Raw genomic sequence first — 15107 nt, 5'->3', positions numbered from 1 at the left:
CCCTATGCAGTGACTGCTGAGACTCTGCAGAGAACAGGATGTTCCCCCTGTTCTGCCCTCACCGGCACTTCTCTGGTCAGAATTTCACTATGAGGTGACATCTGGAGAAGCAAACCTGTCTCCCATTGCAGTGGATTATCATCAGGGCAAAAGTGCACTCTTCCCTGCTGTGTGAGGATTCCTGCTCCTGCACATCTCCCTGCTAGAAGCCAGCAGCATGCAAGGCCTGGGCATGGGAGAGGCTGATGCAGTAAGCAAGGAGCAGCACAGCAAGACCTGGGCATCAATGCCCAGCTGTAAACACAGGGCAGGAGTGGTGGTGGCAGCAGTAGCAGCAGCCAGTGTGTAAAATTGGAAATAATAGAGATGCACCAAATCCTTTGGTTGGATTCCAAGCTGTGGCTTCCCTTCTCAGCCTCATTTGCTTGTAATGGCTCATTAGGGCAGGTTGAGTTCTTTATTACTTGTCCAGCTCACATGTTCTTGTGGCAAGATGTGCACACCAGTGAGGGAGGAAGAGTCACAGATTAACAACAAGGTAAGGCAGAGGCCTTGAGATGCACTATCCTGGCAGTCCCTTTCAAAAAAAGGTGATCTTAACTTGTTGATCCCAGCTATAATCATGATCACCTCACTATCACAGACCTGCCACAGCCCTCTAGTAAGCCACCAGCCAGCAGTAGTGCCCTACAAACCTCCTATATACCCTGCTCCTGCAGACCACCGTTCTGCATCCCCTGCTGCATCACATCCACTTTCATTTGGAGCATGAGGCACTCTGTCCAAGGCTGTGCACTATCTCCCCCACCCAGCTCCTCTGAAATTGCTTGCTGTGTTTCTGCTGTCAGCAGGAGAGCATAACATTGCCCTTCTTCAAAGGCAGAGGGAATGTGGTTGAAACACTGTCTCTGGGAGCAGGGGCACCTGCACCTCACAGTCTGCCTTTGGAAATGCCACTGAGATAACAGTCCTTCTGATCTCTTCTGCATCTGACTTCCCTTGGAAGGCGATGCCTCCAAAGTGTGTCTGGAAAAATATGAATCTTTGGCCCTTGCACAAAGCTTTGGAGGTGGTCACACCTTGCTGCACACATCAGCATGTGCTCCTTCCCTCCCACACCACCCATGCACCTTGACCTTCCTGGGGAATCGCAGGCAAAGCCTTTTTGCCTCCCTCACACAGAGTAGCCATTTGCTCAAGGAAGGGGAGTCACAGGTTTTATTGCCTCTACCATGCTCAGAGCTGTAGCTGACTCCCTGCCCCATTGTTTGAAATGGACACAGGGGTGTAGGAACAGGTTGCAATGGTCCTGTGCAGACTTCCTCTAAGAACAGAATTAAACCCGGAGCTGGCAGCTATTTCAGTTATTCAAACAGGGTCTTGTAGAGATGAAAGGTTTCACAAAAGTGGCTACGACCCACCACACTTCTTTCCCAGACAGTGGCACCTCTGCTGATAATCTGAGGGGAGCAGGTAGGATGCTGAACTAGTGCTTGCTGCCAGAAGGATGTCCCAGATAAGAGCATTTTCTGTACTCCACACATTTGAAACCAGCCTGGCTGGGATCAAGGGCACCTGTGAGAGTAGATCAAGATGTGCATTTGTGTGACACCAGCAGGCTTGATTTTTCCCTTTCCTCTCCTCACGTATGTGAAGACATGAAGTGCATGTTTAAACTCCAACCTTAAAGCACAAGATTTATAGATCCACAGGCACCTCTTCTGTGACTGAAACTTTCTATGGCAGGAGCAGAGCTTTCTGACTCCTTAACGCCTGGCAGCAGGTGCTGCTCAAAAGCCACAGGCACAGAACTGATACAGCTCTGGCCCTCTCTAATAGGAGGAAAGGATTTGTTTTTGCAGCATTCAACCCTTCTGACCCAGCAATGCTGTGCTGTGAAGGTGCAACACAGCTCCATAAGCCCTAGCAACAGCAGCAGAACACCAGGTGCAGTGTCATTTTTCTGCAGGAAGGGTTTGGGTCTCTGCTGATTTTGTCTAGCTAGTGGGGCTAGAAAGCTGTCCCTTCAGGTTATAAATCACTGGGCTGCCACATGGCAGAAAGGAAAGGAACCTGTAAGAAGGAACCTCTTTCTAAGGTCTGTTTATCAAAGACATCAGGTAGAAAATGTTCCTGTCATTTCATTCCTTTAAGAAAACCCGCCTCGCCCAGCAGGGGTTTTCCTAATATAACTCTATCCTGGAGAGATGTGTTGATATCAGCACAGCAGGTATTGTAAACCACTTAGGAATCATCAGCCAGCCCCATTGTGCAATTGGTTGGGATTCAAAAGCTTTTGATTTGGCTCCAAGAGAATCCGGGGCTGGCAAGTGGCTCTTAGCTGGGCTTCTCCAATTTCGCACCTCCAGGTCAGGTTTGTCTGCCATGAGGTTGCTGGCACTGGAACTGTTTCACACCAGCAAAGTTGCTGGCACCCAGAATGTGTCAGGCCAGGCAGAAACTGTTGCCACAGCATGATCTCCACTGATGCCAAGGGAGGAAGTATCTCATGGTATGTTGCTGGGGTTTGAGAAGCCTGACCATTCTCTGCTAGCCAGAAGTAAGGGAAAAACCTCAACATTTCAGGGAGGTAGCTGTTGCTTTAGTATAATGGATGCTTGCTTTTCTCTCCCTCTCCTACCTGTGCTGTTCAGAAGAGGTATGCAGCCAGCCCCTACTCGGATGAGATCGTGATGGAAGTGGCATCAGCAAAGCAGCAGGATGAGCCAGAGATGCTGTGGGTGATGGGACCCGTCCTGGCTGTGATATTGATCATCATCATTGTCATTGCCATACTTCTCTTCAAAAGGTGAGATCCAGTCTGGGACATGGCAGTTACAGCATGAGCACTAGAGGTGTTGGCATCTTCAGGCCTTCCTTGTAACCTTCAGATACAGGCTGCTGTGACAGACAGTCCTTGGTGGTCATGGGGAGGAGGAAGGTCTCTACCTGGCACAGCAGGAGGGTGCTTTGTAAGAGAGGAGAGGGGCTGGGTATGCAGAAAGTAGTTAATATCAGCTCCTGGACACAGCTGCTGTGGATTCTGGAAGCGTATGAACAGTGGGACAGAAGAGAGCAGCTTTGTCCCTGAAGCCAGTCTGACTGCTCTCTGGTTACAGCAACTTCCACTGGCAGTCTTGGGAACTTCTCTGGTATTGGTTCTCTGTAGAAATTGCCTGCTTGATCTGTGGCAGCTGGCCCTGCTTCTGTGAATTTTAACTGAAGAACATGACCTTGGTGGTGAGAACATCAACAGGCTGAAATCAGAGTGCTGCTCTGTTCTTAGTGCCTCTCAGTCCTGACTACTGGATCAGAACCACCTTCACACTGTGCTCCCTGTGGGAGCAGACACCTCCTTTTGCCTGGCAGAGCAGCCCTGCTCCAGCTGTAACTACAGTGTGTGATGATTGTTAGTCCTCGGGAGGAGCCATGGGTTGCATTTGCATGTGTCCACGTAGGCTGTTCAATTACAGTAGGTCATTCTGTGTAAGCTCAGCTCTGAGGTGCTGCTCCTCCTGGCCTCTCTATTTACATATGTCTGTCTAGCTGGGGAAGGGGAGCTGCCTTTGTTGTCTGATTAAATGGAGTTCTGCTGTGCGTGTGCAGTCAGTGCCTTTCTGTGTCAGTGATCATCTCCTTTCTTCTGTTTCTGCTTTTCCCTGGATCTAGCAAGCAAGAAAGGTATGAATCCATTTTATCTTTTTGTTTTCAAAATTTGAAGTCTATTTCCCTTTTTAAAAATCAAGCCTGAAGCTACTAAGGGGCATCTTTGTTTTTGGGAGTGTGGAGCATGCCAGCCTTAGGAGTTTACAAAGACTTGGTTTCCTCAAAGGTATCAGCCTCCTGGCAGTTGTCAACCTCTCACAGCTCTCAGGGAGAAGTTCCAACATAAAGACTTCCCAGATTGCTTTTGCAATTAAATTAAAAAATCAAAAAAAAACCCCTGACAATAACAGCAGTTGAGGGGTTCCTTTGTTTTCTCAGTCACTTCAGAGTGAGAGCTGTTCCCTCAAGAATGTAGGTGCATTCTTACAGTCTCTGATGAGGAAGCTTTGAGGGAATACTGGTCAACTGTATGAAACAACATGTTTGCTGGTCTTAAATTGGAGAAAATGGCCCCAGAGGGGATTTCCATACCAGGGCCCCATAGAAGATATTCCCACCTTGCCTTAGCTTTGCTTTGTCCCAGGGTCATGTGGGTGGAGCACAGACTTGCCTGTGGTGCCCAGACCTGACATACATGTCCTTGCTGCACCCTAGCCTGTGGAGGAGCAGCATATCCTCTTTGAGTACCACCCATGTGCTCAGAGTGATGCTGTGCTTTTGGCTGTCCAGCCTCTCTGTGGAGGCATGCTCCTCCAAAGGTGTCTGTGTGTAATATTCACAATGGCAGGTCTTTAATGGGAATGAATTGAAGCACCAGTGGATAGCTTGGGACCTGGAGGATGTTTTAGCAGTTGCCCTGATTGGGATAATGAGACAAAGTTTAATTATGTACTGTGCCCATTCCCCAAAAAAGAGGGCCCAATTTGCTTGAGGACTGGTACACTGTAGCCCACTGCACATCCTGCTGTGCTCCTGATAGATTTATTTGTTGGTTGCGTATTCTCCTTTTTTTCTATCAATGCTCTCAGTCCTTCAGCTCTTATGCCTTGGTCCAGGCAGCTGGAAGGCTTCTGAGATGTGGAGATGTCTCAGAGTAGTGTAGGACTCACAAGCTGGCTCTCCCCATTGAACAACTCCAGTGTTTGCTGCAGTCTCAGGCTGCAGATGGAGCTTCCTCACAGGCTGTGCCACACAAGGAACACATGCAGGTTTCACTCGTGATTTATGCACTAAATTTTCTCTAAGTGCTTCTCATTAGTGGCAGCCCAGCATACCCAGCCTCTGATGGAAGTGAAAGTGCCCTGTGCCTGTGAGAGCATTTGGGATCACGCATGGTTCAGGGTCACCAGCATCCAGGGATGCAGCTGCTTTTGTGCAGAATCTGGCAGCCCTTCAGTGTGCTTCCAGGTGCCTCACAAGGAGGTCCAAAGCAGAGACTGACTGTTGCCATTTGCAGGCAGGTAAATGTGCTAGCATTCATGCAGAGCAGCAGTGCTGCAGCTCCCTCTCTTCCAGGAAACATCAGATGAGCTGAGGGGTTCAGGCAAAATCCATTTGGGGGCTGTGGCTGAAGACAAAGTCTCTGTGTATTCCTGCATGCTCATTGCATTGGCCAAGTGCCAGGGTCAGCACAGGCTCAGAAGAGAGAACTGCTCTACTGTTCCTGCCCAACACCCTTCTCCAGCCCTTGGGTATACCCACCATATTTGTAATCTAGAGCTAGAAATGGGACCGAGAGATTCACTAGAAACTCTTCTTGCAGTATTATATTTTCCCTAATATTCACTTGTCCACTTTTTGATTGGATCTGTCCCTGCTTTGCTTGTGAATTTCAGCAAGAGCCTGAGGTGGTGGCATCGCTTTAGGCATAAATATAGCATGAAGAGACAACATTGTATTTTATTGTTCCATTAATACACGCCTTGGGTGCCTTCAACCATTCAAGACATGTATTAATGGCCCAATAAAACACACCCTGAAGAGCCTTTACAGTATTATATTACAGCATTCTATATTTAAATATTTCTAATACTTGAAAAAAAATTTTATTATATCCTTCCACTACAGGAAATAGTTCCTAGAGACAGTAAGAGGAAACAGCATCTTGCATCTATCTGCATTTTCTGTAATAAATACTGTGAAGAATACCACATTTCAAAACTGCCTCACTAATCAAACATTTGACATCACTTATATATAATCTTTCCTGTTTCATAGATGGGAAATTGGAGGCATGGAAGATGATATGACTTCCCAGAGCCCTGGGAACCTGGGATGGACCTGGGTGTCTGGGGCACAGAGACCCAGACTCCTTCCTAGGGTGATTCATGCCAGTGTCTGCCAGAACTCACCTGCTTGTCTCTACCCTCTCTGTCCACAGGAAAAGGGCACATTCCCCCTCTTCCAAGGATGAGCACTCCATCGGCCTGAAGGACTCACTCTTGGCCCACTCGTCTGACCCAGTTGAGATGAGGCGGCTCAACTACCAGACTCCAGGTAAGGAGCAGCTCATCCTCTTGAATCTGCTTCCTCTGGTTCCCCTTCTCCATGTCCCCATGCCAGGGGCAGAGTTGCAGTCCTTCCCACCCTCCAGGAGATCCACACCTTCTCAGTCACAGTGGCAGAGAGTGAGCTTTAGACCAAGCATGTCCAGGTGTCTGCTCTCTGGATTGCAAATCCTTCTCCCTGGCCCTGTCACTGCAGGCCCATGAGGCAGGGGAGCCTGGATGGGGCTGGCCTGATGTGTGGTGTGTGTCAGGCACGATGTGAAGCTCATTACAATTGTCCTGAACTGGGAGGAGCCTCCACGCAGTTGGGATTGTCCACTGACAGTGTTGCTGAACTGGCTTCACCCTGGCTTAGCTTCAGTGCTGAGCACAACTGGTGTAGTATTGGCCACATGGGCTGCATCTGGGGCAGTCAGGGGGTACATAGAGCTCTTACACTGCTGTGGTGTCCCAGCAGCTTCATTCTTTGGAGTGCTGATCTCCTGCTCGGCTCAGCTAAGGGTCAAGACAAGAGCTACGTGCAGACTATAGAGCTCTGCAGCCACTGCTGTGGCCCACTGAAGGACTCTGCTGATCATGGTGCTCTCAGTGCACAGGATGATAGCTCAGTTAAAAGCCTTCTCTGCATGCTGCTTTCACTGGCCTGGGATGCCTCAGGCTGTAGCTTCGCCAGCTCATGGAGGCAACTGTAATTCATACTGCAGAAAGGTCTTGTGCTGCTGCTTTGTGTCTGCACATCTCTGATGGCACCGAAAGCACAGTACCTGTCATTGTAGTGATCAGAGACAGGCTCGCCCTGACTCCTTCAGAGCCTTTCAGAGAGTCCAAGTCCTATATGAACTGAGGGAGCACTTGGGCTTTTGTCATGGAGGGAGCAGTTCAGCAGCAAATGAGGTACATACAGCTCTCTTCTAACTTGCAGCTCCTCCTGGTCTCTAACCTACTTTCCTTTTCCTCCTGCTGCTCATTCATCTAAGAGCTTTCATCTAACAGGAGAGTTTTGAAGGGGCCATTTCCTGATGTAAAACTGCTGTGTCTGGCAGGGGGGGCAAGAACAGCTTTTCCTGTTGCCACTCACAGCAGTCTTGGTTCACACCTGGGGTGAGCTGCACCAGCACATCTTTTCCATGCCAGGGCAGCTGTCAGGGGTCCATAGTTAGTGCATCTCCCAGGCACAACCAGTGGCAGGTCTCACGTGTGGGCAGCAGCAGCAGGCTAGTAGTTGCCAGCAGAGCTGGCATGTTAATTGGCCACAGCATAGCACAGGATGGTGTCACAGCATGGGAGAAAAATGCTGTGGGGAGCAAGGGAGACATATGCCACAGGAAGAACATCTCAACAGGCAGACTACCGGGAGCAGCGCTTGGGAGGGGGTCGCACACAGTCAGCAGCAGCATGCAGCTTCTTGAGAAGGAACACGGTGTTAAACAGGGCTGCTCCAGGACAGCTGTGCATGGGGACAGATATGTGGGCACAAAAGCCATCTTTGCTGTATGCTTGTGGTTTGCATTGTGTGGAGGATTGAGCCAAGTCAGGCTTGCATCTGCTCCCATCTTCAGAGAGGTCAGCATGTTTGCAACAAGGATGTTCCTTGTTAGACCTGTAGCAAGGTTCAAGAGCTGCCATCAGAGGGATAGGGAGCCAGGAAATTTTCTTTTCCTATCTGTGAATGAGGATAAGCCAAAGATGCTGTTCATTTGTCTCTCTCTGGAGAGACAAAACCAAGCCAGAGTGTCTCAAGTTCACTCAAGACAGCAGCAGGACCCTGGGATACTGCCAGCCAATGCTCCCCTACCAAGAAACAGCACTCTGTCCTCCTCCTTTTCTCCCCACTGCATCCCTTGTGAGTTTCTGAGGGGCAGAAGTGGGTGTCATGCAGCTTGAAGCGACTGTTCCAGCTCCTGACAAGCTTGTCCTCATTAATGAGGCACATGAAATCCACCAAGCCAAATGGGCCCAAGCTGTTGCCCCGTCACCCGATGGAGGTCGAGGCAGTGCTGTGAGGATGCATTGACAAGAGGTGCTGGCCACCAGCCCTGGTAGTTGGTCTCCCTGCTGGAGCTTGCTGAGCAGGGAAAACTTGTTTAATGCATAATTAATTGCTCTACTGTTATTAAATATTAAGCTTTCTCATTTTAGTAGTTTTTACTTCAGACAAGGGGTATTCCCACTGTTGGCCTCCTGTACTAATGTACTGCTGTGGCAGGTCACTGAGAGGATACAGGACCAGGCACTGTCCCAATACACCATGAAATGAGATTGAGTTGTGCTGCTGATGAGCCATGAGCAAGCTGGATGCTCAGGAACGCTGAGCAGAGGTGGCTGGGGCTGAGTGCAGTCCCCCTGGCCACTGAGTAGCACAGATGCTCCCTGTACCTGCCACCTACTGACCCTTGCAGGCTTCCCTGTGGCGTGGGGCTGGTGGTGTGCAGCAAGAAATTTGGCTCTTGGTGTCACATGAAGGCCTGTGGACTCACTCCCTTGCAAGTAGCCCTAGCTCCATGTGTTTGCCCGTGTCAGGGGATGGCACGACAAGCTGCTGTGTAACAGCCAGTTGCAGAGCAGCCCCCAGGGCCAGGCCGTTGGTCCTGTGAGGGAGGGAAGCTCTGGGTGCTGTGGCATATGGTGCTTTTCATCTTCATCTCGTTGTCTTTCCATCTCTGAACCTCTGCAATGATGACTGAAGGCTAATGGGATTTCTGTTCTTGCCCCGTTTCTTTTCTTTGCAGGTGCCAGTGTCCCCTGTTGCCCGAATATCTCAAGTTAGTTTTAACTCCTGTTTTTATCTTTCGACACCTTTTGCTTTTTCTTTCCCTTTCTCTCTCATCTCTGTATTTTTTGTTTCAATGTCATGAAGATCACCTTCACTCACAGCAGACTGTAAAATGGCAGTGATTTCACTTTCTGACATGATGTGTGGGGCCAGGCTCGGTACTGCTCGCACGGCACTACAGCAGCTCACCGCAGCACAGTGCAGAAGGGAAGGTCCTGAGTGATGAGCTGCCAGGAGGCTTCTGCAACAGCCCCTCCCCTGCTTTCCAGCCTCCTACCCCCTCAGAGTGGTAGGCCAGGCTCTGCCATGGTGCCAGACCATGCATGGAGACTGATAACCTTGGCCATTCTGGAGGGAGTGACCATCTAAAAACCCCAGATGGACAAATGGAAGGGTACTCCTCGGTGGTTGAACACACACTCTTCCTACCTTGGGCAAACTGGTTTCCCTAGGCTGGGTAACCTCTGTCATAGACTTAGGCAGAACACATGATGGTCTCTGGACTGCCTGCATTTGGTCTGCTTTGCAGTGTTGGTACCAGAATCCCAGGCACAAAGGAGGCACTTACTGCTCTAGCAGCTTGGATGGAGTAGTACCAGCCTGCAGATAAAAGAGCCCCCTTATCACTTCTCATCTTTTGAGCTTCAAGTTCATCCTCAAACAACCATAAAAGTGTGGCTACCCTGCTCTGGGATGTAGAAGTCATCTATGTATGTACACAGGAATGGGAGAAGTAAGTAGGATAAGTATTTCCCCTGGGAGCAGAGCCAATGGCTTTTCTATGTGTGTTGGCATTGTGAGACCTCTGAGCTCTTCTAGCCTCATGGTGAGCTCACTGTCCTCTTGCCAGAGCAATTGGAAGAGCTTGTGGAAGTCCTGGCAGCGTGTATAAATCTCCATCTGGCCTTGCACTGTCAGTGGCTGTTTTTCTAGGTTCACCATAATGGGATTCCAGCCACCTCTTTTTCCCGCCTGCTCTTGCAGCTCTTTTGTTGCTGCAACACTTCTCTGGCTGGCAAAACCCAAGTTTGGAGAGACCACCTTGTCTGTCCAAACCACCTTTGGAGAGACCTCACTTCTCAGCAGAGATGAGGGTCTGCAGCTCTGCTGTGGTCCATGACTCTGCTGTACTTTGTACATAACTGTGTTGGAAAAAGCAAATACTTTGGTTGTGTTCCAGTCTCTTTCTCCTTCCTGCTCCACACTTCTGTCTTGGTCCCACACTGTTGTCATCATTCAATTGCTCATCAGTGACAGCTCTGCAAAGGCTGCTCCTGAGCTACAGCCTCAGAGTTCTGGCATGAGTGAGGAAATTGTGCCAAAACCAGCAATCATCTCAGTCCCTTTGAGGGCCTGCTCAGCCACCTCGGAGATCCTGATGGGTGAAGTGCAAACAGGACCATCTGCAGGAGGACCTCAGCACAAGGCAGAATAGGGGTATTTCCTTCTGCACCTATCTGTGTGTTCTCAGGCCATCCACGGATAACTCTGCACTGCCAAGCGATGGCAGGATGAGTGTGTGTTGGATTGGGTCTTGCCTGTGTGCAGTGATGTCAGATGTTTTATGCAGAGGTCTGAGGTGTGACACTTCCATGTTATCACCTCGTGACTTGTCAGCACCATGTAAAATGTGTGTACCCAGCCTGGGGACTGCTCCATCACCTCAGTGGCCCATCACTGCCATCTGTGGCAATGTTCAGCCTCCTGAGCAACTGAGAAGCTCCTGGCTGTGCTCCAGCCTGTCTCCCTGGGTGTGAGTCAACAGCTTCAGCCTATTAATAATCATCATTACCCTTGTGGGGTTTCTGGGAAACCCACAGAGCAGCCGATGGAGTCATGAGCCTTGGGATTTGGATGACATGTTTCACAATCACTTTCCTGCCAGTTCAACATCTCAGCATCAGAGAAGGAGGTTGTGATGGTTAAGCTCTGAATTCCAGGGACCCAGGGGAGCTTCTCCCAATCCTACATGCACACCCCCATAGTACCTGTCCCCTGTTTGGGATGTGTGGGATCTGTGGGATCCCTTCCTCTGGTCCTTTCAGCTGTGCCCAGGATGAGCCATAATGTTGCATCCCTCATTTCGCCAGGGCAGGACTTCTGCCATGGCTTGAGCTGCATCCCAGCTCACAGCAGCCTCCCAGAAGCTGCTGGAGGGCACATCACTGCACATGGTGCCTTGCACGAGCCAGCCCAGAGGAACTGGATTTGGGCCCTGGAGTGGACTCTGCCTCTGAAACATCACTGAAGAGTTACGCAGCTGTGGGCAGAGTGCTCCTCAGCTCTCAGAACGTTGAGCAATGTCCTACAAGGGGATCAACCATTCTTCCATGGGGCCCTTCTCATCCTTCTCTAATGCCCTGGGGACTGTGACAGCATCTGCCTACCCACAAAGCTGTGCACATGCACTGCAGAGGTTTCACTGCAGGTCTGGCAGAGTTTCTTTGTGGCTAATGCCATTGTTAGGGGCAAGCAAGAGGATCAGCCTAAGCCCTTGGCGGTGAGAGCAGCAGAGGATCAGTGTGTTCAACTTCAGCCCACGCGGGAGCCCGGGAAGCACAGTGACAGCGTGTCCTCAGCCTGTTCCTGCCAGGGGCTGGCTGAGCCCTGCCCGCTGTGTGGCCTGCTCTGTGTGCCCGGTGGCTGTACTGTCCGAGCATGCTCACCCGGTCATGACATTCTGCACATCACCTTTGTGTTCTGTTCACTGCCCCACGCGCTCCGGGAGTGTGTGCCGCATGCCGTGTGAGCTCGTCAGCTTCCCATCCATCCCGCCCGGCACTTCACATAGTCACAATGTCCGCCTTGCGCCCACCTCCTGGGTTTGCTGTGCACATGCTCTTGCTGAGCCTTCCTTGGCCAAGCAGAGCCATAACCGTTCTCCTCTCCCTCCTCCCTCCTTGTCTCGTCTGCAGGCATGCGTGACCACCCCCCCATCCCTCTGACCGACCTCGCTGACAACATCGACCGGCTCAAGGCCAACGATGGGCTGAAGTTCTCCCAGGAGTATGAGGTGAGCCTGCGAGCGGGATGCGAGTGATGCTGGCCAGGACCCCAGCAGACAGGGCCTGGTGAAAGCTGAGCTGTGCCTCCCCTGCAGCAACGCTGCATAGCCAGTCCTCACACCAGCCCTGGGAGCCTGCCAGCTCTCCCTGCCAACCCCACGGTGGTGGGAACTCACCTTGAGCAGTTGAAGCATGGCTGGCACAGGGAGAAGGCCTTGCAGGAGAATACACAGTAGCCTGCCATGCTGCCACCGTGGTTATGGTCTTAGAAGCAAATGGGAGCTCGTGTCTGCCTACCTGGAGTGTTACTGATTACTTTGTTCTGCTCTGTGAGGGCTGCACTCCATTCGGGTTGGCTGAGGTATTTCAGTCTGCAGCATCCTGTGCCCATTCACCTCCATCTGTGTTCAAAGCTTTGCTCTCTGCACCATCCTCTGATGCCAACAAACATGCGTTTTGAGTTTTCATTCCTGCTTTCCCCATCTAATCTCCCACTGGACTGTGCTGGCATTAGCCTGTGCCATTTAGCATCAGTGCCCATAGAAACTGCTAATGTCCCACTGCCCTGGAGCAGTCCAAGCTCTCCTCCCTGCACACAGCTCTCTCTGCCTGTGACCTGCAGACATGAGCTGCAAACTTACCTCCACTTCTGGATCGTGCTCCCACCTTTATCCGTGTCTCCGGCAGAGCCCCTGGGTAGGTACTGTCTGCATGCACCACTGATGCTGCCTTTGTTCACTCACACAGGTATGTGCTGGGTGTTTGGTGAACCCCTCCACTGCACCTCTCTCAGCCCAACTGCTTCCAGCCCTGTCCTGCCCTGAGAACAGCTTGCCGAGGGGTTGCACATGTGGAGGGGAAGAGGCTGACCTACCTGAGGGCTGCCTCACCTTTTTTGACACTCTCCAGGTTGCATGATTAGGTTGCAACTGTTTAGAATTGGGGATGGTTCCTCTGCAGCCATGAGAGCAGCAATGGCAGGATGGTGTTTTGCTGTGCTTATATGCAGAGCCCTCTTGAGCTGCAGGGGACTTGTAAATAAACCCCCCACTAGTATTAAGGAGGGAATAAATTTGGGAAGTGTTCTTTGCATGTGTTATCACTTCTGTTTGAATTGTTATCTGCTTATGCCTATGGCCACCCCTTCCTGCACTATACCTACACTGATTTATGAGATAAGATCAGAGCATTTACCCACAAGGTAGGATTATATATGCCAGGAAAGGGAAAGCAGATCTTTATATTGAGAAGGTAAGGGATGAATTCCAGCTAGTTCAAAGGGTGTGCTGTGTGTATCCGAGGAAGGCACAGAGCTCTTTTTTTTTGCTTTGGGATGCCAAGGGGAGGGTCTTGGCATCCCTGTGCATTTACTCTCTGAACCAGAAAGATGAGCTGCAGCATTACATTGCGACTTGGGAAATGTTTAAAGGAATAATGTGCTTCCCTTGCAGTTACCTGTGTGTTCATGTATGTCCTGCCAATGGAGCCAAAGTGTGCAGTCATACTGTCTGCCTTGGGCTCTTTGTTACCAGTCCAACTGAAATGTTAAGCAGGGCTGTCCACTCTGCTACAGGCAGGCTGTGGCTCTGCTGCACAGTGGGGATTTAATCAGCAGGATCCAGTGTCTCTGCACTCCCGTCCTCACACTAGGCCTGTGCTCAATAGAGCTTGCAGCATAATACTGAGCTGTGGGAACTGTTTTTGAAAAAATGAGCATTAAGTAAATTCTCTTAGCTGCTTTCATGAGCCTCTCTCTTCTCATTTCTCTTTCTTTAGAATATCATGGCTGGTTGAGAGCACCAATCAGTTGTACTTCTCATGTTGAAGCAGCTATTAAGTAGCTGATTGTTGCATGCAATTTTTTTCCCTTGGATTCTGCTGTGTTTGACTCCTCATCATCTGGAAATTGCTGAACATGACAGACTTGTACAGTGTTTGACACTAGGATGGACCCAAAAGTAGAAGGGCTTGCACCTTGTTGGCATGTGGGGATGCAATCATTTCCCATTTGAAATGCCAATGAGAATAATCCTGGACTGAGTTTGAAGAGAACAGCAGCTGCCTGTGCAGGACTGCTGCAGCAGTGGATTTGCTCTCATCCTGGTCCCTGTATGTGTGGGTTTGGCAGGGCAACAGCTCCCTTTGATAGGAGGGCTGCAGGGCAGAATAGGCATGGTGTGTGCTGCTGACTAAGGAAATCTGCACAGTGGATGTGGAAATAGCAGAGGTGGGAGGGGAGCAGGCTGTGCAAGCCCCTGCGGGAGCCCAAGAGACAGGAACCACACCTCAGCACATGCTTGCATTTGCAGTAAGCATTGATACAGTCCCAGTGCTCACCCTGGGACTCTGTGAGCCCCAGACCTTATGTAGAGCTGAGTGGTGACCCAGCACTTTGAGAAGTGAAGGCCTTGACCCTGTTCCCCATGGCATAATGGTGCTGCCAGAATGGGCATAGCACAGCTGAGCAGGGAGACACAAGGGAGGAAGGCATGGCAGGTGAACCCCTAGGGCCCATTTGCTGTTTGATTGTGCTTTGAAATAGTTGCATTTTAAGTGTTTTTGTAGAGCAGCCTGTCAGCCTAACATCTCTGTGGGGTGCAGGGCTGTTTATAGATGGCTCACATTCCAGGAGCAGTGGCACCACAGGCAGAGAGCAAATATTTAACAGCACTTCTAACCATTGAGGCCAGCTGGCCTAGAGCCATCAGTCTGGTGCTTGCCTTGGCTGTGCAAGCAATAGCAGGGTAACCTAGACACAGGTGACATGAAACAAGACCTGTCAGCACCTCCCCACATGCCTGGGTAAGGGGCAGGAAGGGTGGCAGAGATTTTTCTCAGCCATCTGACCTCAATTCCCACAGGTCAGAGAACAAATAATATTGCTCACACCAGTTTGCCAGCCCGCGTGGCCATGCAGCCTGTGTGACAAAGCCAGCACAGAGCAAGCTGTGGGCTGAGTGCAGTGAGAGCAGGCTCATGAGCTGTGGGTTAGCCCTCACCCCCGGCACCTGGGAGCCATCCCAGCTGTACCTCCTGGTACTCCTGGTGCAGCAGGAGAGGCTGAAATGCAGCTGCTGGGAGCTGAGCCGTCTGCAGGCACAGTTCACTGCTGCCGTCTGCTCTGGTGTGGGGCAGAGCACAGCCCCATGACGCTGTACAGGCAGGCAGCAAGCTGGGCAGCAGGGCACAAGGGTCTGGCAGCTGCTTCTGGCCTGA

At 50.8% G+C, this 15107-nt stretch overlaps 1 protein-coding gene across 20 annotated transcripts in view; it reads left to right on the top strand.

The window, feature by feature from the left end:
- The window catches only part of PTPRF (protein tyrosine phosphatase receptor type F), a 378262-nt gene that overhangs the window by 340230 nt on the left and 22925 nt on the right, over nucleotides 1–15107 (top strand). For 10 of the 20 annotated variants that reach the window (XM_033067370.1, XM_033067369.1, XM_033067378.2 and 7 more), the window contains 5 exons: nucleotides 2655–2809; nucleotides 3670–3681; nucleotides 5987–6102; nucleotides 8843–8875; nucleotides 11802–11899. In XM_033067370.1, the coding sequence (XP_032923261.1) occupies nucleotides 2655–2809; nucleotides 3670–3681; nucleotides 5987–6102; nucleotides 8843–8875; nucleotides 11802–11899 (414 nt within the window). The remainder of the gene's footprint in view (nucleotides 1–2654; nucleotides 2810–3669; nucleotides 3682–5986; nucleotides 6103–8842; nucleotides 8876–11801; nucleotides 11900–15107) is intronic. The other 10 variants (XM_033067389.2, XM_033067382.2, XM_033067380.2 and 7 more) reach the window with 3 other exon arrangements.

The sequence above is a fragment of the Catharus ustulatus genome, chromosome 9, assembly GCF_009819885.2.
Source record: "Catharus ustulatus isolate bCatUst1 chromosome 9, bCatUst1.pri.v2, whole genome shotgun sequence".
In the NCBI taxonomy this organism is placed as follows: domain Eukaryota; kingdom Metazoa; phylum Chordata; class Aves; order Passeriformes; family Turdidae; genus Catharus; species Catharus ustulatus.
Note: the sequence above shows the minus strand (reverse complement) of the source record. Positions and strands in the feature narration are given on the sequence as shown.